This window comes from Leptonychotes weddellii, chromosome 9 (genome assembly GCF_054177405.1).
Source record: "Leptonychotes weddellii isolate Sample4059 chromosome 9, ASM5417740v2, whole genome shotgun sequence".
NCBI lineage: Eukaryota > Metazoa > Chordata > Mammalia > Carnivora > Phocidae > Leptonychotes > Leptonychotes weddellii.
This window is the reverse complement of record NC_138377.1, coordinates 7,394,582-7,420,317: the sequence shown is the minus strand read 5'-3', so window position 1 is coordinate 7,420,317 and position 25,736 is coordinate 7,394,582. Positions and strand designations below refer to the sequence as shown.

General features: G+C 49.2%; 1 protein-coding gene across 1 annotated transcript in view; it reads left to right on the top strand.

Annotated features, from left to right (window-relative positions):
* Positions 1 to 25,340, top strand: part of TUNAR (transmembrane neural differentiation associated intracellular calcium regulator) — a 47,499-nt gene extending 22,159 nt beyond the window's left edge. Inside the window, exon 2 of the mRNA XM_081829667.1 lies at positions 22,919 to 25,340. Within this exon, the coding sequence (XP_081685793.1) occupies positions 22,919 to 23,104 (186 nt within the window). The 3' untranslated portion in view covers positions 23,105 to 25,340. The remainder of the gene's footprint in view (positions 1 to 22,918) is intronic.
* The last annotated feature ends 396 nt before the right edge of the window (positions 25,341 to 25,736 follow it).

Here is a 25,736-nt window from a genome sequence, read left to right as displayed (position 1 = left end):
TATGTGTTTATCTTGATCTTTCCCTTCGTGCTGCTCATTTCCTCATGTGCCTGCTCATCCAGAGTTGAGATAGTCTAGCTGCTCTTGAGTTTTTTCCTTGGCCAATAAGTCATCAGACTCAGAAGGACTGAATCATCAGCCAAGGTCACACAGTAGAAATAGCACAGCAGTTGAACCCCAACTTTTGGATTTCTGACCTGCTGCTTCTGCTTCTCAGTAGCCCTATGATACTTTCTTCTCAAACAGGTGAACACCTCCCACCAATACCGTGGGGTAGGCCTACATCTTTCATGCCTAAGTGCCCTTGCTCTGGCATCCATATATTCTGGAGGTTTCTGGGACTCTGCATGTCAGTTTTTCTGTTCTGCTCCCTCTGACCTGTGCTTCCCAGACCGTGTAGCCTGATTTTAAGGTTTAGAAAAACAGACACCAAATTTAGGGCAACCAGCCCAGTGCTTTCTACCTAGTAGGCCCTCCGTGTCTGTATTCTGCCCCAAAGACTTGACTGATTTTAGGTAGACTTTAAGCCCAGATTGATCTGCTTTGCTGACTGTGTGAAGACTGGAATTTTCTACAAATAGTAAGTAGTGGGACAAGTGAGATCTGATCCCCAAAGCCCTAGAAACACCAGTTCCAAAGGAAAAATGGCAACTACATTAAGCTTTTTAACCACCCTCCTCCTTCCAAATGCAACCGTTTTCGTTTTAATTTTTTAAAAGGTAGAACTAATGTATTCATTAGAGCAAGCAACGTGACTGTCAGACACATCCCCGAGATATACTGGCTCTGATACCATAGAGGTTTATTTCCCACACATAAATAGTCTTGGTAGGTGTCCCTGGTTGGGGGACAGCTGTCCTCCATGCAGTGATGCAGGGACTCGGCTTCCCCGCCTTTGGCTCCACCAGGCTCCGGGTCCTCTGACATCCTTGTCATTTGTTCCAGGCTGGAGGGAAGGCAGAGAGAGCAGCTGGCCGCTTACCCACCCAAAGCACTTTGCTCACATTCCTCTGTCAAGACCTCAGCCATGCAGCCACACCTCACTGCAGGGCAGGTGGGAAATGTAGCCTGGCTGTGTGCCCGAGGAAGGTGGAGTGTGGGTTTGGTGGGACGGGTAGCGGGAGGGTGTTTGCAGCCATCCTGGGAGATCTGTCACGGCCCCAGCCTGCCAGCCAGCGTTTATGGTATGCCCACAGCATGCCAACCCCGGGCCAGGTGCGGGGATGCAGAAAGATGCACCTCCAGCGTGTAGCTGGAGAGGCACAGGGTGCTCAGAGAGTGTCACCGAGATGCAGTACGCTCGGTGCAGTAGGAGCTGAGAGCAACTGGCTCAGCATCTCTGCAAAGGAAGAAGAATTCTTTCTTTCTTTCTTCTTTTTTTTTAGATTTTATTTATTTGAGAGAGAGAGTGCGCATAAGCAAGGCGAGCAGCAGGCAGAGGGAGGAGCAGGCTCTCCACCGAGCAGGGAGCCTGATGCGGGGCTCGATCCCAGGGCCCCGAGCCGAAGGCAGATGTCACCCAGGTGCCCTGGAAGAGTTCTTTCTGCAGGCGGATCCCAGTGACTCCAATAGATGCCTGGCTTTCAGATCCCCTTCTACTCTCACAGAAATTTCCCAACTTAGACTATTGAATAATGGGATGTAGAAGCAGGGAGAAACCCCAGAGATGGTCTGGTATTCTGTCCACTCCTGTCCGATTGAAAGATGGGGATGGTGAGGCCCACAGAGGGAGTGGCGTGCTGGGAGTCCCAGAGCTGGCCACTGAGCAGACCGAGTGCTCTTTCCATGCCCCCTGCAGGGACAGACTCTTGGTGTTCTCCTTTTCCCTAACTTCCTTTTTGACTAGTTTCGGGTTTCCTATCCACCTGTCTCTACTGCCCCAGCGGGAGGTCATGCTGGAGTTCCTTCTGAGTTCTGTGGTTGTCAGGGGGCATGCAGCCCCCTCCGGAGATGGTTGCTTCTCCCCTGCCCAGTGGCCTTTCCAAGGGCTCTCCACAGTTCCCAGTAAAGACGTGGACAGAAGACGCTTTGCAGGACAGGAGAGCCTCCAACTGGGAGCTGTTACGGGGGGAGCCCAGTGTACTCACACTGTCTGCCTGTGGAGCAACATTCCCCAGAGGGACTCCTGGGTCCGGGGTGGGGGAGGGGCAGCTTCCGCCTGCATACAGAATTCGAGTAGGTCTGTGACTTCAGACAGGTGCCAAACAGAAAAATGTGGAATAGACATTCACATGGGTCCTCTAGCTCATTTACGCTCACCTTCTGCTCCTGAGAACTCTCTCCTTTGAACATTCCAACTTACAGGGAGGAAACCATAAAATCACTTAAAGACGTTTAGAGCAGTGCCCCCGGCTTCAGGAAGCCCCTCCGATCCCACAGGATCTGAGACTGAGGCATTCACTGGGAGCTGTTATTTGTCCTTGGTTTTTCTCATTTGCTCAGCTAACGTATATGAAATCTCCCTGTAAGCATAGACCTGCTCGGGGCTGGGGGTGTGGCGGATGCAGAAGTGGTTAAGACCTAGTTGCGGCTCTCGGCTGAGTCTTAGTCTTGGCAGCAGCTGGAGTTGGTGTTTCTGGGTGGAGCCTGCGAGGGGGCAGGAGCCCAGGGCAGCAGGGGGTTTGCCACTAGAGGGCAGATGGGTTTCTTGTCTGGTGCAGGGCACAGTCCCTACTTCATGAACAGGGCCGTGCCGGTGAGTAAATGAGCCGGCCGGGACAGGTTGGGGGCACAGTGCCAAGGACACAGTAAGCACTTAATCCAGGTGGCCTGTTACCACGTATGACAAGGTGGCTAAGGGTCCCAGGTAGTGAGTGGTTCGGAGGGTGAGTGGTGCCGGATTGCACTGTTGGCATTAACAGACAATAGCAAAAGGGAGAGAAGCAGCCCCCTAGAAAGAGTGAGCCCACCTGGTGCAAATCCCCATTTTATGGACAGGCAAACAGAGGCTCATGGAGGGAAAGTGTGGCCCGTTTCTGTGCAGTTAGACAAGAACGAGGACATGTGCTTTATAAGTGCTTTGTGATTCCTTCTTTATTATTATTAATTTTTTTTTGGCCTTCTTTATTTACCTGTCTTTGAAGAGCATATTTTTCCCTTCTTATTTCAATGATCACTTATCGATTCTCTCTTCTATTCTCTGACATAATGTTTGAGATGGTGGGAGGTGATCCAAGAAATCGCTCCAGAAGGCTTGTGCTTAGCGGACAAATAAGCATGCACTGTTGTCTGGCTGGGCTGAGAACCTGCCCACTGCCGGCGCTGACCAGAGCCTGCTTTGCGGGAGGCGGGGATCCGAGCAGCCCCCCGAGGTGCCCCGGCCAAAATCTGGGCAGTCACGTGGCAGGACCATCACAGGACGGGCTGAGCGTTCCATGAGGAGTCAGACAGGAAGAGCAGGGGTGAGGGGTTCTGTTCATGCATGGAGACCTCCTTCCGCAAGCATTTTCCGAGTGTCTTCTGGACACCAGGCCCCAGGAAGATGGTAGGGGAGACGTCGGATGAGCCAGTGTGCTTGGATGGAGTCAGGAAAAGTAAATTAGGCAAATGTAGAATGTAGGAGTCAATCTGATCGATTTGAGCTCATGATACCCCACGAGTTGACGCCCCCCGCTCCTGGCTGTGCCGTCGTGAACAAATCACTTGCCCTCAGGGAGCCACGGTTTCCTCTTCTGGAAAATGGGCGCTTACGCATTCCCTCAAAAAACAGCTTACTGTCTCTGCAGTACGCATGGTGCTGGGTCTTCCTCAGAGGACAAGATTGCCGTCATGTGGCTTATTTTCAAAGGGGGGAGGAATGGTGAAAAAAATAATATACCTTCAAGTTGTGTGAAGTAGGGCACGTGGATGGAGAGTGAGAACAGGGGGACTTTTATCAACAGAGTGGCCAGCAAGACTTTCTGATGATAACGATGTCTGAGCAAAGCCTGAATGCTAGGAAAGAGCAAGTCAACACAAAAGTTGGAGCAACGTGTATTCTCAGACTGGAGACAGCAAGTGCAAAGGCCCTGGGGTGGTATTTTCCAAAAAAGATAGAGGGTGCTGGTCTAGTTGGTACGGGAGTGACTGAGAAGGGAAGTAAGAATGTGGATAGGTAGGCAGAAGCTGTATCATGTATATTTTTTCAGAAATGAAACCTTATAGCAAAATCCATTTAAAACAATTTTTTTCCCACGTTCATTTTGGACAAGCATCAGATTGAAATTGTAACCCTGATTTTTCTCTGTACGTCAATAGCTGTTTCTTCAAAAATGCTATCATTCAGATGAATGCTGTTTCCAGCTTGGACACAAACACACTTGGAGAGATCCATATGCAGAGATGAGGTTTTTGGATCTCAGGAGAGGGGGAAACCCACCCAGCTGTCTGGTTGTGTCGAGAAAAATCACATTAAAATGCAAATGCTCCCAAGTAAGTGAAATGTCGATGGGTACAGCCCTCCAAAGAAGAACATTCATGAAATACAGACTGTCGATCCACAGCTAGCCAGCTGAGCCATTTGCTCAGCAAGACATGAGTGCTAAGAAATCTCAATTACAGGAGCTGTTCCGAAACCCTGGGATCTCCCCAGGGGTGTTTAGAAACGGGGACGCAAGAGTACCAGGGAATCATGGGACGGGCTCCTTGGAAGGACTTTCTGGCCACGTCCCTTCCATTTTCTAGTTGGACGTCTCACCACGGAGCTTGGGGGGTAAGGAATAAAAACTGATGCTTCCATATTGCTAAGAGGGGGTGTCCGCCTTCCTTCACCCTTGTTCAGGTTCTAGTTCTGATCTGATCAAGGTCTTCAAGTTGGATTTCCTTAAAAAGGATGATCTTTTCCCTTGTGGGACCTTGGGAAAAAAAAAAAAAAAAAGGACCGTACATTTTCTTAGTAAATATGCTTCCTTTGCAACTTTGAGCTGTAAAGAGTGCAGGTAGAGAGAGAGGGAGAAATATGCACCAGGCACCGTGAATGTCTCACGTGGTCCTTACTGCATTTACCAGGTGGCTGTTATCATCCCATTTTGCAGGCAAGGAAGCAGGCTCAGGGATGAAAGAAGGGAAGTTTGTGGCCGCTCGCCAGGAAGCCATACACCAGGGCCCCTGGGAGTGTGGGCCCGGTCCGGATGTGCAGGTTCAAATCCCAGCTCTCTTACACCTGCCGGCTGTGGGACCTGCCAGGGGAGGTCCCTCCCTCCACCTTTTGGCCCCAGTGTGATGATAGCACCGTCCCCTCCCTCTTCGTCTGTTGTGAGGATTCAAATTGCCTGTGCATATGAAGTGCTCTGAACACTGCCTGCCCCCCAGGAAGTGTCCAGTAGCCCAGAGGCTCCTCGGACCGCCTCCACTCTGGCCCAGATCGCTCACGAGCAGGAAGAGAGGGCTGATGACACAGCCAAGTAGGGTCATCCGTGTGAGGGGTGACCAGATCTGAAATCCAGAGACCTTGCTTGATTTTTGGGATCTGTCAATACTCGGAACTGAGGTGCAGTGACCCCCCCCCATACACACACAGAGTGACACACGGGGATATAATCACAGATGCAGGCAGCTCGATCCCTTGTCGGGCTCACACAAGGCTCATCCTATTCCTCAGGGAATCATGACCCCCATTTTACAGATGAGAATGTTCATAATCTTTGCTGTTCCCCCAAAAGGGTCTGTCTGCATGTTTATCTGTCAGATTCTGCTGGAAGCGCTTGTTCCTGCTTGAAGAAAAACCTTTCCTTCAGCATCTCCAAAAAAAGGCTCTTTCAGTCAGGGTCCTATTCCCTCTTGTGTTAACAAGCCAACCCAACACTCAGTGGTTTGAGACAAAAGTCATTATCCTCTCTCCTGGTCCTGGGGGGTGGATGGGCTCAGCTGGGCAGCTCTGACTTGGGGCCGTCCTGTCCTGGAGGCAGCAAGTGGCTGGGGCAGGAGCACTGAAGACTCCCCGCGGGGACATCTCTCTTTCCATGCTCCTGTCCAGGTGGCCAGCTTGGGCTTCTTCATAGCAGGCAGTCCCAGGGTGGGCGGACTTCTCACGTGGTGACTGGCTTACCCCCGGAGTGCGCTGCTCTGAGAGACAGGAGGTGAAAGTTGCCAACCTGTTCCGGCTAGACCCAGACACTGCCCAGGGCCACTGCCCCTGTATGCTGTCACCTGAGGGGAGGGGACGCAGATGCTTGCCTCTCGATGGGAGAGAGTGTCAGGAGATTTGTTGTCCTCTGTAATCACTGCAGCTGGGGAGGAGGGATTTGGCAGGCTCTGTGGGGTCTGAATGTGTTTGACAGCTCACTCCCATGTAATGTAGGTTCTGCTAAGTCCATTAGAACAGATCTGGGGCCTTGCCTCACGTACCTGGAGACAGGCCGCGTGGCCTCGGGGATTGGCTTAGACAGGGACCTGCTTCTTCTGGAAGCTGGGAAAAAGTCTGGCACTCAGATGGAGGCCAGGCAAGCAGTTGACATTTAGGGTTCGCGGGACACCGAGAAGGGGGAACATGCCAGAAGATGTGCTGAGCTAAGGGGAAGAGAGGAGTGGGAGAGGTGAGGTGGACATGGGCAGGACTCGGAAAGGCACGCGGCTTGAACCCCCAGCTTCAGGAGCAGAACAGGCAGGGTTGTGGAGTAGGACACGTGTCCCTGGAGGATAGGGGACAGGCACAAGAGTCAACAGCCCAGACCCAGGGTCGCCAAGCAGGTTTCTGAGATAGGAACTCGCAGAGCCTGCATAGCCAGAAGGCTGGTCCCAGGAAGAAAGCCACAGATGTGTGCTGGCAAAGCCTGGGTATTAGCCCCAAAACCCAGAATCTGAGGTGACTGGAACCCAGGACCCTTGAGACTCAGCTCCTGAGAGACGGTGGCCTCGGATCCTGAATCCTTCTGAGAACCAGGGTGGGCAGGGTCTGCAGACGAGTCCGGGAATTGGAGAGAACCCCACAAGGCCTAACTATAGACCCTTCCAGTCCTGGCTGAGGACATTAGACAGAATGTTCCAGAAGTTGCCTTCAGTTCTGGGGATCTCTGTAACTAAGGAATGACCCAGAGCCTATGACCTAAGGCCCCTGGAAGCTCTGGTTCAAAGCTAAGACCCCTTAACATCTGTCCCCTCCCACCTCCACAAAGGATTCACACTGAAGCAAACCCTAAGTAGGGCCTGGCAAAGGCCTGGTGGGTTGGCATAAGTGTTTATGAAATAACTCTTACCTCTCTTTTCTAAACAAACACACTAATTTAGACTTGAAAGTTGCAGAAACAGTTCAGAAGGTTTCCCTCACCCAGCTTATCCGCAGGTCCTCAGCGTGCATGACCAGAGTGCGGTCAGCAAACCCAGAGAGGAAGCCCCTACAACCACACACCTTGTTCAGACGTTACCGGGTTCTCCGCTCCTGTCCTTTCCGCCCCAGGACCCCATGGGCCCCATGTTGCTTTACCCAGGGCTCCTGGTTCCCTCCTGTCCGGAAGGCTTGCTTATTCTTTCCTTGTCCTTCATGCCCCCTGGCACTACTAGAAAGTTCTCATCGGTTATTTTGTATAGATTGTCCGTCAGTTTGGGTTTGTCTGGGGTTTCGTCAGGAGTGGCCCGAGGTTGTGCATTTTTGGCGAGAACCCCACAGAGGTGATGTTGTGTCCTGGTCACGCCTCCTGTCAGGATGTCATGGTGTCCATGTCTTATCACTGGTCATGCTGACCTTGTTCGCTGACCACTGTGGCATCTGCCAGGCTTCTCCACCATAAAGCTTCCATCTTTCCTTGGTGTTGACAGATTCCTTGGGGAAGACAAATTCCTTGGGGAAGGTACTTTGAGACCATGCAAATCCTGTTTCTCCTTAAACTTCCACCCATTAGTTTTAGCATCTGTCGGTGGATCTTGCCTCCAACAGTTATTGCTGTGAAGTTTGCCTGATGGTGATTTTCTTATTTCCTGCTTTCCTTCTGCATTTATTGCTTAGAATTCTATGGTAAGAAAGAACTAGGCCTTCTCCCCCATTTATGTATTTATGATTATTTATTTGTATCAGTATAGACTCCTGGGTATTTACTTTATTCTGTGAATTACAATCTGATACAAAGGTTATTTATTTTCTGGCTCAGATTATTCCAGGCTTGGCCTAATATTAGGAGCCCCTTCAGTTTTGTGCTTGTGCATTTGGCCAGCCCATGCCCCCTTGTCTTTTTGGGGGGCACTTCCTTGCTTTCTCGAATCACAAGATGTACAAGGCTCATCTTGTATTTCCCCAGCCCCACAATCAGCCACTTCTCCAAGGAGTCCTGGGTCCTATCACTGGGGCGTGGTGCATAGAAACCAAGGTCTGGGAGCTGGGGGTGCTCATTGTTTTGGGGGCGTTGCTGCTGTTAGGCCTCTTCAGGGGACAGAGCTGGGATGACATGGGTGTGTACTGACACATCATCTGTGTCTCTGTGCCTGCCTGCCTGTATGAACATTGAAAACCTTGAGTCTGCTCTGAGATCTCAAATTCCAGTCTCAACAACAGGGGCTCCATGTTAGCCTTCTCCCCTTTCCACATTTGTAACTTCCTTCTCCAGCAGGGAGAGACCAGCTTTCAGTAGCTAAAATATATTCACTTAATTCAAGTATGCGTGAGTTCCGAATTGCTAACCCACACCCTTGTGAGAAACACTTGCCCCGTCGGTGACCGCATCTGTGCGCAATGTTTTGTCTTTGGCCTTCCCCTATTTGGTCAAGATACTGTTTCCAGAGTCTCTGAGGTGAGGGCTTTTCTTTCCCACCCCCTTCTGTGTGGGCATGCCATGTGTTTGTAATGGTTTGGTCCATTTGTTGATCTTTATACTTGACTTTGGGTTTCCCTCACATTTGGTTGGTGATAATCATCTTGTGTGTAGGGGTAAATGAAGGTCACATGAACATTGCAATGCTTCTAAGTCAGATCTGTACTGAAAGATCTTCTCCGAGACGTGTCACTCCCTCTGTCCCTGCTGTCCCAACCGTGTCCCCCCTCACCCCATCCCCTTATCACTCACCTCCTCTAGGGAGCCAGTCTGTTCCATATCTAATTGACTCTTGTTGTACACAGAGCAAGTTACATATTTTGTCGCCCTTTCTTATGTGAATGGTAGTACCGTAAATACTCTTCACTCTTTGCTTTTCAAATGGAATGGTGTGTCGTGGAATTTTCTCCAAATCTGTTCATATCACCCCTGCCTTCTTTACAGCTGCGAGTGCTCCATTGTGTATAGGACCAGAGTTTATTCAGCCACTCCCCTACGTCTGGGCATTTGTGCTGCTTCCTGTATTTTTTCATTTACAGATGATGCTTCGGTGAATAAGCTTGCAGGTGTGTTGTAGAGCTGGGGGTTCTCTTCATGGTAGAGTCCAAGGAGTGGGGTTGGTACGTTGGCAGGCAACACATACGTAGTTTTGTTGGGTGCTGTCCAGTTGCCTTCCAGTAAGCCTTTTGTTCAACTGTTGGAAAATATTTGTCTCTTGTTGAAAGTCAACAATTTGTGTCTATCCTCAGTCAACTACAGGTGAGGACTTGGGCGGCGGGGAGATCATGTGTTTCAGTGAGGCAACGCCCTGGGGCCCAGCAAGAACTCAAATCTAGCTCTCCAGAGTTCCAGGCTCCTTCCCTACTTCCTGCTGGTCCTGGGAATTGGGGGTGGAGTCTACTGGCCAATGGAGTGGGGTCCATGGCCAAGTGGGTGCATAGCAGGCGGGTGTGACATTGGTGGTGGGGCTGGAGGACCAGACCACAGGCCTGAGCCTTGTTTTCACTGCTTGGTTTCAGCAGCCTTGCCACAGAGCTACCTCAGACTTGTGCTCCTTGGGGAAGACTAGGCTAATATAATTCAGTTTTCCAAAAACTTAAAAAATGTGTTTTCATCTGAGCAAGGGAAATACTGATTCATTTACCCTTAAGTGTTAGCACAGGGAGCTGTTTTTTCTCTTTTTGTATCAGTATTTAAACTTTTCTTACTCCACACGCAGTAAACTAAGCCTCCTTTGCATCAGACTTCAAGGTGAGGAAGAAAGAAGCAAGTCTAGCGAGGGTCCTTGTACCTTCTCACCTTCTCATCTGGGTCCCTGCTCTCCTTGGTCACATGGACAAATGGAGTCCAGGGAGGTTTACCCAGGCTCTTTCACATGTAGGAGCAGAGCAGGAAGGTGGATCCCACTCTGTCCAGGGCTCTGAGTGTGACACTTGGCACTCAAGAGAAGGAAGAGGCCAGGAGCTGCTGGGGCAGGAGCGGTCCTTCTGACCTGGCCTCAGGGCTGATGAACGCTTGGTCTCCCCACCATACATCCCCACCCTCAGCCACCACCCCCCACACTAACTAGCCCAGCCTGTCAGCTCTGGCTTACCCCTGCTTGGAGAGTCGGGAAAGAGGGTGTCTCGTTTGACACAGGTTCCCCTCACTTCTTGTCTCTTTCTTGTGAGGCCCAGCTGGGTGGTCGGGAGTGTTCCTGCCATCCACTCTGCTGCCTTCCATGACTTTCCCTCCCCTGGCCTGGAAGCTGGGCTCCCCAGGCTCACTTGAGGCCCCTCTTTTCATTCATTCACTTACTCAATACACTGAGCACCATTGGTATTCCAGGCACGGGGGCAGGGGGACATGGAGATGAATCAGACCCAGGCCTGTCCCTCCTGAGGAGCTCACAGTTCGGTGGGGAAGGCTCTAGATTTAGTTACAGAATCAGTCAGAAGATGCTCAGATGCAGCCTGTGCAAGCCTCCCAACATCAAGAGGGGGGTCCTTGGAGATGCTGCCAACGGAGCTGAGACTGGAAGGATGAGCGGGAGTTGTCCAAGCCAAGAAGGGAGCGTGAGCAAAGGCACTGTGGCAGAAGCTCAGCGGGGGTGGGGGGTGGGAGGGTGGTGGGACGAGGTGTGGGGGACACTCGAGGGCGGGCAGGAGATGGGCCACGTCAGTAGTGGAATCGACTGCTGAGTTCAATCCCGACTCCGTTTTTGATGAGTTCTTTGTTTTATTCACTGCTCTCTCCCTGCTCCCTGCAATACTGCCTGGAGTCTTGTAGGTGTTCAGTCATTATTTTGAGTCTTAATTCCTTATCTCTAAAGCAGGAAGAGCACTCATTTTTATCTGTATTCCAGTATCCCAATATTCTAGAATAGGACCTGGAGTATAGTAGGTGCTGGATAAATATCTAGAGAGTGGCTGGCTGGCTGAATGGTCTGGGGCTTGGCCCATACCATGTGCTTACTCATTAGCAGCCATGTACCAGCCACAGCATGACAGAGATCGGCCTCACGTGCCCAGGTAGATCCAGCAACATCTCGGCAATTCATGAGGGACAGCACTCTACTCGTTACGAAGAAGAATCATGAACTTTTGTTGAGCCAATTAAATGCTTTACCAGTGTCCTTTGTCTTCAGTGACTCTTTGGAACTTATGGGAGTAAATTCCGGGCCCCGGGGCTGTCGTGGCTGCCACCCCCTTAGTAGCCATCAGGGGCAGCCAGGTCTTCTGTGGTCCCCTGGGCTGGGCACGGGGACATGTGGAGGAGTTTGTGCTCTGAAGACAAGCCCAGCACCTGCCCAGGACCTCGCCCCGGGGCAGGGCACCTGTTCCTTGGAGGGATGCTCCCAGCGGATCTCCCAAGGCCCCAGATGGCAAGGAGCAAGGCCTCCCTGTGGAATGGTGGTAGAGCTAGAGGCCACCGGAGCCAAATGTTCCTTCTGGGAGAGCAGGTCACCAGCTTTTACTTAGTGCAGCCTGGTATTTTAGGGGCTAAATGGGTTTTTTAAACTTAGGCTGAGGTATCTGAGGCATACAAAAGAGTCCACCCACGTACAGGTACCATCGAGGAAGTAAATATGAAGTGCGCGTCATGAGCGCATCTCGCCTACTGGATAAATACCAAAGGTCTTCTGCGTGGATTGCAAGAGCCCCCGTTCCAGCCTCCTCTTCCTCCTGCAGCCTCTGCTCTGCGCACGCTTGCCATAATACTTCATTGCCCCGACTGGCAGCTGCCTTCCACGCTTCTGCTTGTCCTTTGCACCTGTTCGCCTCCTGACTGCACGCCCCTCCTCTGCCACCATCGCTGAGCGAGTCCCGCTGGACCTTCACATCTCAACTTCAATGCTGCCCATCTTCCAGGAACAATCCCCTCTATCTGGGACTCCTGCATTCTCTGTGCCCCCCAGTGCCCTGGGCTCACATCGCCAGAGTGATGGGGCCGTGGGGTTGTGGAGGGCCAAAGACCTTATCATCTACTGGCGTTTGCGTGGGGCTTAGCCTGGAGCTTGGATCAGCACGAGTGCTCCGGGGATATTTGTTGGAAGTCCGGGCCTCAGATTCCCGAGGGTGCTGTGTTTTAGGTGACCACTGAGGTCTCTTCTCTGGGAAGAAGTTCTTGCTACATCCGTTCAATTGGTCACCCAGGGTTTCTGAATTTCTAGGCAGGAGCTCATCCTCATAAAGAGGATCAGAGTGCATCCTCTTCATCCCAAAGGTGGAAGTGTTCTCGAGATGGAGAAACACTTGGAACTGCAGCTGAGCCTGAGCCACTCCAGAGAAAGAATGCAGTTGGCGAGTCGTGGAAGGAATTTGGATGGCGTGGTCTCTTCCCTTGTCTTGCCTGTGTGGTGCCTTTCAGCACAGATGTAGTCCCCAGACTGCATTATTTTTTTTAAGATTTATTTATTTTAGGGGTGCCTGGGTCGCTCAGTCGTTAAGCGCCTGCCTTCGGCTCAGGTCATGATCTCTGGGTCCTGGGATCAAGCCCCACATTGGGCTCCCTCCTCCGCGGGGGGTCTGCTTCTCCCTCTCCTTCTACTGCTCCCCCTGCTTGTGTTCCTTCTCTCTCTGTCAAATAAATTAATAAAATCTTTAAAAAAATTTTTTTTAAAGATTTTATTTATTTTAGAGAGAGAGAGCATGAGTGCGAGGGGCAGAGGGAGAGGGAGAGGGAACCTCAAGGAGACTCCCCTCTGAGCGCAGAGCCGGATGCGGGGCTCGACCTCACGACCCTGAGATCACGACCTGAGCTGAAATCAAAAGTCAGGCGCTTCACCGACTGAGCTGCCCAGGCACCCCCAGACTGGCGTTATTTTGAAAAATAAGTTTCTACTAGAATTCAGTGAAAGCTGACTCCTTTCTGCCTGAAGGTCTCTGCTCAGCTACAGAAAGGCCGTTGGACCCTTCCCACACACGGCAGCACCCCCTCTCCGGCTCGAATTCCCACTTCTCGAGCAGCGGGAGGTGACCCAGAGGTGCCCCCTAGCACCCTGACATCAGATGCCTTTTCTTGGCCCTGGGGTGGTGAGGTTTTCCAAGGACCGGAGGAGAGAGGAAGCATTAGGAGTCCTCCTATTTTTATGGACGTATATGTGTGCTTTGGACATGAGAAAAGTAAAATAACATTAACTGCTTTCCAGGAGATTTCTGGATTTTCTCCTGTCCAAGTGAGGCTTTAACAATATGATTTCCAGCCCTAAGCGGACCTGAACGGTAACCTGCGGTTTTTGCCCTTCTCAGAGCGCGGGCCTCCTCCTCCCTGCCACTCGGGCTCTGTCACCATCACATCTAACTGCGGTGCCATGTTCAGTAGGTCAAAATCCCATGATTTTTTCATCTTCTGTTTCTTATTGACCACGGGGTAGCTTGCTGAAGGGAGCTCTTTGGCTCTTAGTAAATATGGCTCTGGGAAGTTGATGTCAAGAGAAGCAAGGAGGGCACCCCACACGCCAGTAGAGGGCGCACTCGGTGCCAGGACCCTGCGGGGATTCCCCAGACGGGACGTCCCTCAGCCATGTCCATCCCTGGCAAAGTCACTGGCCCAGTGGACCTGGAAGGCCTAGCTGGACTTCACGACACCTCGTAGAAAAGACGGAGGAATGTGGGCAGGAGAAGGCAGACAAGAGACTGATGGCATCAGGAGCTTGCTAATGAACAAGTTAGTATTACCTGGACACCAGGTCAAAAATCAGGAGGGGGTCACCCAGATAGCCATAGGGAGGGCGTGCACGCCCAGTGTGTGGATTATCGGAAGGAGGGGACTGTGGGAAGGCAGGTTCGTCTAGGAGCCAAGATGATCTCAAAGGGTCTGGGGGTGCCTGGGTGGCTCAGTCGTTAAGCGTCTGCCTTCAGCTCAGGTCATGATCCCAGGGTCCTGGGATCAAGTCCCACATCGGGTTCCCTGTTCAGCGGGGAGCCTGCTTCTCCCTCTCCCTCTCCACCTGCTTGTGCCCTCTCTCTCTCTCAAATAAATAAATAAAATCTTAAAAAAAGAAAGGGTGGCACAGTGAGCAGAAGTCAGCCAGGAGAAATGCAACATGATCCAAATACAGAGTCCTGTTTTGGGCTTCGAAACACGCTCACTTTCCTCCAACAGGAAGGGTGCACGGTGAGGCTTTACAGCATCATGCATCCACAGCACAGCGTGGGGGCCCCAAAGCCGATGTGGCTCTCGGCAGCGCCAGTGGGCATGCTGCGGTGGAATGACGGAGGGGGTGGCCTGTCCCCTTTGGGGTGGGGAAGCCTTTCCTGGCGTAACATTTCCCTTACACATGCTGGGATCTTAGGAGGGGCCTTTCCAGGATGGGGATCATGCTGGGGAAGGGCCCCAGGGACAGGTAGGGAATGGGGGTGCTTGGCTGGTGAAAAGCAGCTGGGCGGTTTGCAGCCTTTATCTCTAATCCTACGAGCTAATGATTCCTCCCATTTCACAGATGAGGAGACAGAGTCTCAGGGAGCCGAAGTGGCTTGCCCCAGTCACTCAGCTGGGGGGCCTCCCGGAGCCAGGATGGGATCTCTGATGTATTTAAGGCCAGACTTATCATTTCGTCTTTTCAAAACCTGAGTGTTGGCCTGCAGACGACAACGATGATGTGTTTTTGTTTGGTTCCAAGTTATACCCGTTGTTCCAGCGGGCACAGACTACAGCAAGGATGTGCCATTTTAAAGCGGAGCTGTTGGGGCGCCTGGGTGGCTCAGATGGTTAAGCGTCTGCCTTCGGCTCAGGTCATGATCCCAGAGTCTTGGGATCGAGCCCCACATCGGGCTCCTGGCTCAGCAAGGAGCCTGCTTCTCCCTCTCCCTCTGCCTCTCTCCCTGCTCATGCTTTCTCTCTCTCTCTCTCTGTATCTCTGTGTCTCAAATGAATAAATAAAATCTTTAAAAAAATAAATAAGTAAAGTGGAGCTGTCAGCAGGTGGAATGAGCTGTCCTGACCGTGCAAAGTCCCAGAGCCATGGGAGGTATTCGGGAAGCACTTAATGGAGCGCGTCTGGGGGGATTCAAAGGTCAAATGAGGAAGCAAACAAAATACACTTGGATGTGTCTTCTGCGTGAGTAAAAGTTCCGTGGTTGTAAACGGCAGACATCGATAAGAAATGGGTTCTGACTGCCTTCAGCGAAACCGCGCTGTTTATCAGGGTGGTTGTACAAGGTTGCTCATGGGATAGAAGGAATGGTGAACAGAATCTGAAAAAGGACAGAAGTCAGGTTGGCTCTAGGCTCCCAGGTGGCAGCCCACGGAGGCTCATTCTGGAGCCGTGGCCATGATGACCCCTTAGCGGGGATTAATTCTTAATCTGTTTTCATCAGTATTGTTTTACTATTAATAAGTTATTCCACTGTCATACTTATGATTTCATTAATTGATTTATTATTATTAGTTAACAGAAGCATCTTTTAAAAATGTCAAGTATAAAGAACAAATACTCATATAGCCACTATCCAGCTTAAGAACTATTACCAGTAGTTCTGGGGTTCCCTGAGCGCCCCTCCCCGACCCCATCCACTGCCCCTTTCCACTCACTATACTGGTTGCCCGGCCTTTGTGTTTATGAGTGTCTCGCTTTTCCTTATAATTTTATCACATTTGTATCTCTGGACAACGTATTTTTGGATTTTGCATGTTCCTGAACTTCTTATAAAGGGAAACACCCTTCATGCATCTTTGGTGGTATGCCTTTTCTTGCCATGCTGTGTTAACGACCCATGCATGTGTGTTCTGGCATTTTCACTGCTGTATGTAATTCCCATGTATGAAATAGGACAGTAGGTCCAGGCCCCTGGGGATGGACATTTGTGTCGTCTCCAGCATGTCACTCACGCTGTTCACGAACATTCTGGGCTGCATAACCTGGTACATAGGTGCAGATGGGTGCCCAGAGGTGGGATGGGGGGTCACAGGGTCTGAGTATGTTCAGCTTTGCAAGATGATGTCATCCTGTTGTCCAGAGTGACAGCAACCAGCCTGTGGTCTTGCCTCAGAGTCTTAGTCTTGTTAGCGTTGGGTGGTTTGTTGGATCTTTTTGTTCTTGCCAGTCTGATGGCTGTTGGGTGGTAGCTCCTTACATTTTTCTGATTACTGAGGTTTAGCTTCTTTATAGTTATTCACTCTTTTGAGAAATTCCTGAACATGGTTTTTGCCAAGTTTTCTACTGGAAGTTTAGCATTTCTTACTGACTTGACTTTACCATGACATGTATGATATACATGGTATATATGGTATATATAGGATACGTGTATATCCCTGTTGGTGATTTAACTCTTCACGTTTTTATGCTATTTTTGATAAACATTCAGTTTAATGTTATTGGCTTTATTAATATTTTCTCTTACAGCGTGAGCTTTTATGTCTTATTAAGATAACCTCTACCACAACATCATGAAGATGGTCACTTATATTGCCTTCTAAAAGTTCTTCAGTTTTCCCTTTCATAGTTGTCTGTAATCCATCGGGAATGGATGAACTACTGGTTCGAGATTGCATTTTCCCCCCCCTGGATACTTAGTTATTCCAGCACTATTTATCCAAAAACCCATTTCCTCCCTCTGATCAGCACTGCCCATGCACTTGAAGCTCTGTTTCTGTTCTTTTGGCCTCTTTGTCTAAGACGTCATTACTAAAGCATCATCATAATTCTTGATGCCTTTTGAGGCACATCCCCCTACCTCATTCTTCTTTAGTCCCTTTGCACTTTGATACACATTTTAGAATCAGCCTGTCAAATAACATCAAAAACCTCGAAGAAACTGACTGGAATTACAGCGAATCTGTAGATCACCTTGGGAGGGAACTGGTGCTTTCATGATATGGAATCTTACACTCCATGAAGATGGTATAGCTCCCTTTTTTTTAAAGATTTTATTTTTAAATAATCTCTACACCCAGCATGGGGCTTGAACTCAACAACCCCGAGAACAAGAGTTGCATGCTCTCCCGACAGCCGGCCAGGCGCCCCATCTCCCTTTTTATATTGGTCTAATTTTGTGTCTGTTAGTAAAGTTTTCTGATATTCTTTATAAAGATTTTACACATTTTTTGTTAGATTTATTTCTAGATACTTTGTCTTTCAGATACTATTGCAAATGCTAACCTCTTGAAATAGACTTTTGTGGAACGCCTGGGTGGCTCAGTCGGTTGAGCATCTGACTATTTCAGCAGGTCATGATCTCAGGGTCATGAGATTGAGCCCCGCCTCAGGCTCCATGCTGAGCGGGGAGTCTGCTTGAGATTCTCCCCCTCTCCCTTTGCTCCTCCCCCTGTGTGTGTGTGCATGCACTCTCTCTCTCCCTTTCTCTCTCCCTGTCTCTATAGTCCATAAATAAATAAATCTTAAAAATAATAAAATAAAATAGACTTTTGAGATATTTTTACATTTTCAATAAATAATTTAAAATAAATCTTCATTAAGATACAATCTGCAGAGGGCGCCTAGGTGGCTCAGTCGGTTAAGCGACTGCCTTCGGCTCAGGTCATGATCCCAGGGTCCTGGGATCGAGTCCCACATCCGGCTCCCTGCTCTACGGGGAGCCTGCTTCTCCCTCTCCCACTCCCCTTGCTTGTGTTCCCTCTCTCGCTGTGTCTCTCTCTGTCAAATAAATAAATAAAATCTTTAAGAAAAAAAAAAAAAGATACAATCTGCAGAGTCCATAGTCTCTCATGGTTCATCTCCCCCTCTGATTTTGCCCCCTTCATTTTTCCCTTCCTACTATCTTCCTTTTTTTTTTTAGCGTATGATGTGTTATTTGTTTCAGAGGTACAGGTCTGTGATTCATCAGTCTTTTTTTTTTTTTTAAGATTTTATTTATTTGACAGAGAGAGCGAGAGAGCACAAGCAGGGGGAGCAGTAGAAGGAGAGGGAGAAGCAGGCTTCCCGCTGAGCAAGGAGCCCGATGTGGGGCTCGATCCCAGGATCCTGGGATCATGACCTGAGCCGAAGGCGACACTTAACCATCTGAGCCACCCAGGCGCCCCTGTGATTCATCAGTCTTACACAATTCACAGCACTCACCATAGCACATACCCTCCCCAGTGTCTATCACCCAGCCACCTCATCCCTCCCACCCCCCATGGGTATTAAAGAGGACACGTATTGAATGGAGCACTGGGTGTTAAATGCAAACAATGAATCATGGAACACTACATCAAAAACTAATGATGTAATGTATGGTGATTAACATAATAAAATAAAATTTTAAAAAAGATACAATCTGCAAACCACAAAATTCATCTGTTTAAAGTGTATGGTTCAGTGGTTTCAGTATCTACAGGGAGTTGTGCAACCATCACCAAAATCTGTTTTAGAACCTTTTTATCACCCCCAAAAGAAGTGCCTTTCTCATCAGCAGTCACTCCCCATTCCCCTCCCACCAAGTCCCTGCAGGGAGGATCGAATGATGGAGGAGGGAGGGAGGGAGGGAGTGAGGGAGTGAACGTATACCTGAGCAGCAAGCTTCATGTCACACGTTGCCCAACCCCAGCCTTGGCTTTCTGTCTTATTTTGGTTTTGTCTTCCCCTCCCAAGTCAATTACTCCTATGGCTTCCAAGCTAATCTCCCGCTTTCTATCCTCACACTCTGGCCAGACAACTTCTTCCAAAGAAAAGAATGTTCCAACCACTTCTCTCCTAGGAAGCCCTCAGTAGCTCCCTTGGCCATCCAGCTACGTGGCCGACATGGTTCCTCCAGGGAACTTGAGGCTGATGAGTCAAGCACTGTAGAAACAGGCTTAGGAGTAGAACTTTCTTGGGGCGGAGAAGGCCTCTCCCAGGCCCTTGGTCTGCTGCAGAGTCCTCAGAAAGTAAACACAGTCAACCTGATTATTCTCCTCCACTTCCTCCTGAGTCAGAGCTATCTCGGGTTAACTCAGGGAAGAGGCTAAATTAAGCCTTGAAACCAAGCTGCCTCTGTGACAGGCACTTGGTTTTGCTTGAGTGACTGTGATGATGGGTCTTTGGTTTTAAGGGCAGCACTAACTGCGTCTCTTTAGACCAACCGTGGCGATCCGTTCACTGCCCTGCAGAGACAGGGAGATGCCAGGTCCCTGTGCAGCACCCACTCATTCATTCCACACCCTTCTCCCAGCGCCTGTCCCGTGCCAGGCACCGTGCTGGGAGGTCGACGTTCAGCAGCTTGCCCACTCGAGGCTCAAAGTCTAGCTAAAGAGACTACAAGAAGCAAGAAACCCACCAAGAGATAAGTGGTACTTGGATAAGGTCTGTCCAGAGCAGAGAAAGCAGTGGATTTGGAAGTACTTGTATTTTCTCATGACCTCCTGCAGAGGCTGCGCCGTGGAATCACCAGAGGAAAAGAGGCGATCTTTCTAGCATTCACAAACAAGCAAGCCGATACAACCCCTTTGAGAAACTATTTAGCACTGTCTAATAAACTGGTATGCATGCACCCCTACGCCTCAGCAGTTCCCCTCCTGGGTGTAGGTAGTCGATAGGAAATTGCACACATAGAAGTTTTATGTCAAAAGAAATAATTGCAAACAAATACTGAACTCTGGTTAATATATGCATGCGGTAGTATTTAAGGGGGAGTGTAATAATATTTGCAATTTACTTTGAAATACACCCAAAAAAGGAGATGGATGGGTAGACACAGGGATAGATATTTGATAAAGCAAGTAGAGTAACGTGTTAATGGTGGAATGTAGATGGTGTGTGTATGGATGCTCACTGTAATTTTTTTTTTTTTTTTGCTGTATGTTGAAAAATTTTATATGTTTAAAACATAGGGGAAAGTGCAAACTTAGGTGTGCCAACAGACACGTGCAAGAATGTTCAGAGCAGAATAATGGCTTCAAACTGGAAGCAACCCAAATGTCCATCAGCAGTAGATAGAGACCTAAATTGTGAGTCTGTTTATGGGATACTGTTCTCAATAAGAATCAAGGAGCTGCAGCTACACACACCACGGGTGAATTTCACCCACAGAACACTGAGGGGGGAAAAAAACAGACTCAGAAGAGGACATGCTGTATGATTCTATTTGTATAAAATTTACAAACACGTGAAACTAACCTCAGGTGTAGAAGTCAGGATAATGGTTCTGGGGCCACTGGGTGGGGAGAAGGGAGAGAGGATAGTAAATGAAATCGGGTGCCACGGGGGCCTCCTGGGGTACCGGAAGGTTCTGTTTCTTGATCTTGATGCTGGCTAAATAGATGTGAACATTGGTCAAGCTGTACATTTAAGGTCTGTGCACTTTTCTGTGTGTGTGTTACGCATCATTAAAAACTGTAATAGGAAAAAGAAAACCAAATAGATCCACCTTGGAAGCTTTGCCTAGCTGAACTGCAGGGGTAGGATCCCACTCTGGGTCTGTCTAGCATACCAAAGCTGTGAACGAAATGAAACTTCGCTTTAAGACATTCATTCATTCCTTTGTGCGTACATACATGCTGCATTAATTCCCCTGGTTTCCACTGATTGTCTGTCTCTCCTTTACACAGACGTCTGCTTGCATATACTGTGTTCCAAATCTAGACTTGATTAGCACGCCCTGACCCAGCCCTCTCAGGGGTTCATGTGCCCAGAGGAAGGGGTGTGCAGACATTTCACTTTGCAGCCACACCCCCCACCTTCCTGGATTCCTGTTTGTGATCCTTCCTGGATATTGGCCCCGAGATATCTTTTGACCCCTGTATTAGTCAGTTCTCCAGAGAAAACAGAAACAGTAAGAAAGATGATAGATTGGTGATAGATAGATATAGATAAAAAGAGATTTACTCTAAGGAATTGGCTCATGTCATTATGGAGGCTGGCAGGTCTCAAGATCTGCAGGGTGAGTCAGCAACCCGGAGACTCAGGAGAGCCGATGGGTTTAGTTTCAGTACGAAGGCAAGCAAGCTCAAGACCCAGGAAGAACCAGTGTTTCAGTTTGAATTCAAAGGCAGGGGAAAGCTGAAGTCCCAGCTCAAAGGCGGTCAGGCAAGAGAAATTCCTCCTACTCAGCCCTTTTGTTGTATCTATGTCTTCAACTGATTAGATGAGGCCCACCCACTTTAGGAAGAGCCACCACCTGCTTTACTCAGTCTACCAATTGAAATGTTAATCTCATCCAGAAACACCTTTACAGAGACACCCAGAATAGTATTTGACAAATGCCAGGGGACCCCATGACCCAGTCAAGTTGACACACAAAATTAACCATCACAACCCCAGAGCATGAAACACTTTCTGGCTCTGAAAAGAGGAAGCATAGAAGGCTCCAGCTACCCACCAGTTTCCCCTGGACGACCATGTTTATTATCTTAGAGAATAAAAAAAGAAAAGATTTTAGTGACTGCAAAATTCGTCATGCAAACAAATCTGAAACCTACGAATATAGTTCAGAGTGTAAGGATAAAAATGAACACCCGAGGGTTCCCCACCCAGCGTAACAAATGGGAAATGGCCAGTGTGTTGAAGGTTCTTGGTACTCCCTCTAAATGGCCTCCCACTTTGTCCTTACCTGTGAGATGCCTGTCTCCAGAATTTAATCATTAATTATTTCCTTGCTTTCTATAAAAACCAAATCTATGGGGTGCTTGGGTGGCTCAGTCGTTAAGCATCTGCCTTTGGCTTAGGTCATGATCCCAGGGTTCTGGGATCAAGTCCCGCATGGGGCTCACTGCTCAGTGGGGAGCCTGTTTCTCCCTTTCACTCTCCCTCTGTGCACACACACTCTCTCTCTCTCTCAAATAAATAAATAAAATCGTTAAAAAAAAAATCTATGTCTCTAAACACCATATTGTTTGGTTTTGCCTGTTTTAAGCCTTTATGCATTGACTCACACATACAAAGTCCTCTGCGCTATGTCCTTTCATTCTGCATTATGTGTTGGGGTTTCATCCACGTTGTCACTTGTACGTTCAGTTCATTCATTTCACTGCTGTGTAATATTCCATTGTGTCCAGGCATGTCTCGTGCCCGGACCACCACGTGTCCATCTGTTCTATACTTGGTGCATGTTTGGGTAGCTTCTGATCCTCTGCTGTCATAAAGCTTGTAGGCGTGTCCCATCCAGTCCCCAGGTGCACAGGAGCAGGGATTTCTCTAGGGTCTACACCTGGGAGAACAGGTGCCCCGCCCAGTTTTACAGTATGTGTCTCTTGGATTTTTTAGGTAATTCCAAGGAACTTTCCAGAATGGCTGTACCAATTTATACTCCTCCTAGAGGCTATGCAAGTTTCTTATGGTGGTCTTCTCATCCCCTTGCCGTGCCCTCTGGTCCCAGGATATCACCTTCCCCAGGTCCCGGCCACCCCTGCCCACCCTGCAACCAGCATTCCCGTAGCATATTGTGTTTATTGTGTCTTCTTTGTATGGATGCAGTGCTGTGCATTTCCTGGGTGGGATCTCATACGTGAATGCGTGGGAAATTCCCGGATGCCAGACTGCTATGCAGTGGCCTCTGTTTCTGCTTCAAGGAAACAGGGAGAGAACAAGCTCAGAAGAGTAGGTGGCCCCCCAGCTGGAGCCCCCGGCTGATCTCTTCTTGCCAGTGTCAGGACAGTCAGGCCATCCTTGAAATCGACAGGCCACACGCTCTGCTCTTCCTCCGCGGCCCAGAGCGGTGTGTCCCAAAATTGGATCCATGGGGGATTTTACGCTCCCACACAAGCTCTAGTACCCAGGCATGAAATCCCCTCCCGCGGGGTCTGCCCTGCTATGGAGAGGATGCTAGGAACTGATAATCTCTTGTGCTGCCTCTTTCCCGTTACAGGTTAGCCTGGGGCGGAAGATAAAGACATTTGCCACCAAGATGGTAATCACGAGTGGAAATGAGGAGGACAGAGAAGGCCAGGAGAGAGAGTGTAAGGAAGAGAGTGTCTTGGCCATGCTGGGGATTATCGGGACCATTCTGAACCTGATTGTTATCATATTTGTATACATATACACCACTCTGTGAATGGCCCGGAGGGTGCTTGGCCGAAAGACGGGAGTCCTGTGTGTCGACAGATCCGTGATCGGACGCTGTGCAAACAAGCAGGCTTGACCTACACACGCTGCTCGAACAAATGCACCTTCGAACTTTATAAAAGGGTCACACAAACAAACCAATCCTGCTGATAGGAGCAGACACTAAAGCACAATGAATCCAACAAAACTCATTCACACAACAAGGAACTCCGCGTCTTTGGCCCGGGGCCCCAGAGACCGCTCGGAAGACCAGCTTTTGATGCCGTCGGTCAGCAGATGGGTGCAGAAACTCATGATCCCAGACCTCTGATGGATCTCACGCCTCAGGAAAGAGGAACAGGGCAGCACGGCTCGTGGGTGCGTCTCCCAGGACACTCGCTTCGCCTCCACTCGACGAGCCGTTCAGGACGAAAAACCCCCAGGGGAAGCCCTTTGACACACATCCCATACATCAAAAGTGTCTAACTATTTGATACTGGGGAGATAACTTATTTTTCTTTTTTCATTGGCTTGACGTGTGTATCTGTTCATATCAAGGTTTATAAATATATATTTTTAATAAATGTGCTCTATTTTTTAGCATGAACCAAATATTTGGAGAGGCGCTCCTGGAGTCCTAGAGCCTTCTTTGGTTTTATCTGCTTCGCCCCGTAGGCTGCGGGTGTTCTCTGTGGTATAGCCATTCTAGTCCTGCTTTGAACATCTTCAATCTTCTACCTTCTCTCTCTCTTTCTCCCTCTCTCACTCTGTCCCCCTTTTTGGTCTGGAGGACATTTTCCCATAATACCAGCCATGGTCCTGGCCAATGCATGTTTTAAGATTGTCCGTTGAGCAGCTTTTTATTGTTATATGGGAGATCTAAAACGATCGTGGGCATGAGGACCTTAGTTGCACCATATCCTTATTGAGAATTTTGCATGAACAAGGGCTGAGTGATAGATCAGCTTCTAAGAAATGTAAAAAAGACTATCCTGGAAGGGGAGAGGGCAACTGTATTCACAGATCAACTCTAGGACGGAATATTCAGCTTCTTCGTGGCAGCATTATTATTTCATGCTTGTGACCATTCGTTGATCAGATTTTTATTTTAATGGCCACATGTCATGCAAGGTAGGGAGAACGAGGGGTGGAGACCAGCACAGGTACATAATTCCTTAGTTAGCTGCCTGGGACCTTTTTCAAAGTAGGTGGGTGTAAATGGCTCGTGGACTCACTCCCCACCGTGAGAGCTCATCTGGGTGTTTCAGGCTGCAAGGACACCCCTATGACAGGTGACTGTTTAAGGGCACAAGAAGGGGACGGAACGATCACCCCCAAAAGATTGCTGTGCTTCTTAAAGCTCCCAGTTTACACCCACACGAAGCTACTTCCTCCCTGGTAGGGATGGGTGGATATATATGAATTTGCCCTGTTCTCCCGGCTCCCTGAGACGGGCCTTTGCCTGGCTGTGACAAAGAGGGTCACAATTCCTTTTGCCAGTGCCAGACTTGTCCATGGACGAAAAAAGCAGTAAAGAAGCCTCGCTGGGTTCAAATGACGCCCAGCAGGTCTCTACTGCCAGACCTCTCTCTCCCCTTGTTGTGGTATCTGGAATTCCACCATTAGAGAGTCATTTGTTGTGCTCTTGTAAGGGACCAGGTTCTTTTATGAAACAAATGCCCCTGAGCGCCTGGCTCTGACATCATTCATCAGGTGTCTTCTCTTCCCTACCGGAAGGAAGTAGACCTGCATTTAGGGCACATTGTGTGCCAGGCACTTTATATTCCTTAGGTCATTGAATTTCCCCTGTAACCCTGTGAGATGGAGGGGTCTTTTCCCAGTATTGTAGAAGACGGGAGGGCTCAGAGAGATCATGTGGCTGAAACCCCTGATCTGATCATTTCTTTAGCCCAGCCAGGACTGGGCTGGGCTGCTGGAAAGAGAGGAAATGCGCAGGAGGGGAAGGCGCAGGAAAGGGCCCTCGGGGTCAGGTCACAAACCCGATGGCTTTGCTAAGGGCCAGCTCTGCACCCCTCCCTCCCCCCTCCTTCATAAAAATAAATAACCCTTGCGAACTCCTTGGACACTGACAGAATATCATACAAATAATGACGAGGGACCAGAGGAGGCTGGCTAGAAATAAAACGGGATGTCAGGGGGAGGGAGCTATCTACCAGGTTCTTTGTGATTCTAGAAAGACTGTATGAAAATTCTGAACAGTGAACAGAGTAAACAATAAAGGTGCAATGGATTAAAAAAAAAACTATCGATGTCTTTTTTTCTTTAACATCGGGGTAGTTTAAAACTTCGCTGTCATTCCTCCGTCTGTACTTTTATTTTATTTAAAAAGCACACACAGAAAAAAACCTGAATGTGGCTCTTTTCAACGGAGACTGTTTGTTTGGGCCATAGAAGCCCCAGTGATTTTTCAAGTATACCTATTCAAAATTTATTGAGGGGAAAAACTGCCTTTCCACTCTCTGAGCCGCCTCCCGATGGTTCTTCTAGATTATCTTAATTCGCAGCCTGGAAATAAAGCTGCCCGGTCAGTGCATGCCGGGTGGAGGGGCATCCCTCTCCTGGGTCTCTGGCATGCGTGGTCTTATTCCCACTCTCACTTGGCAGAACCCAAGAACACACTC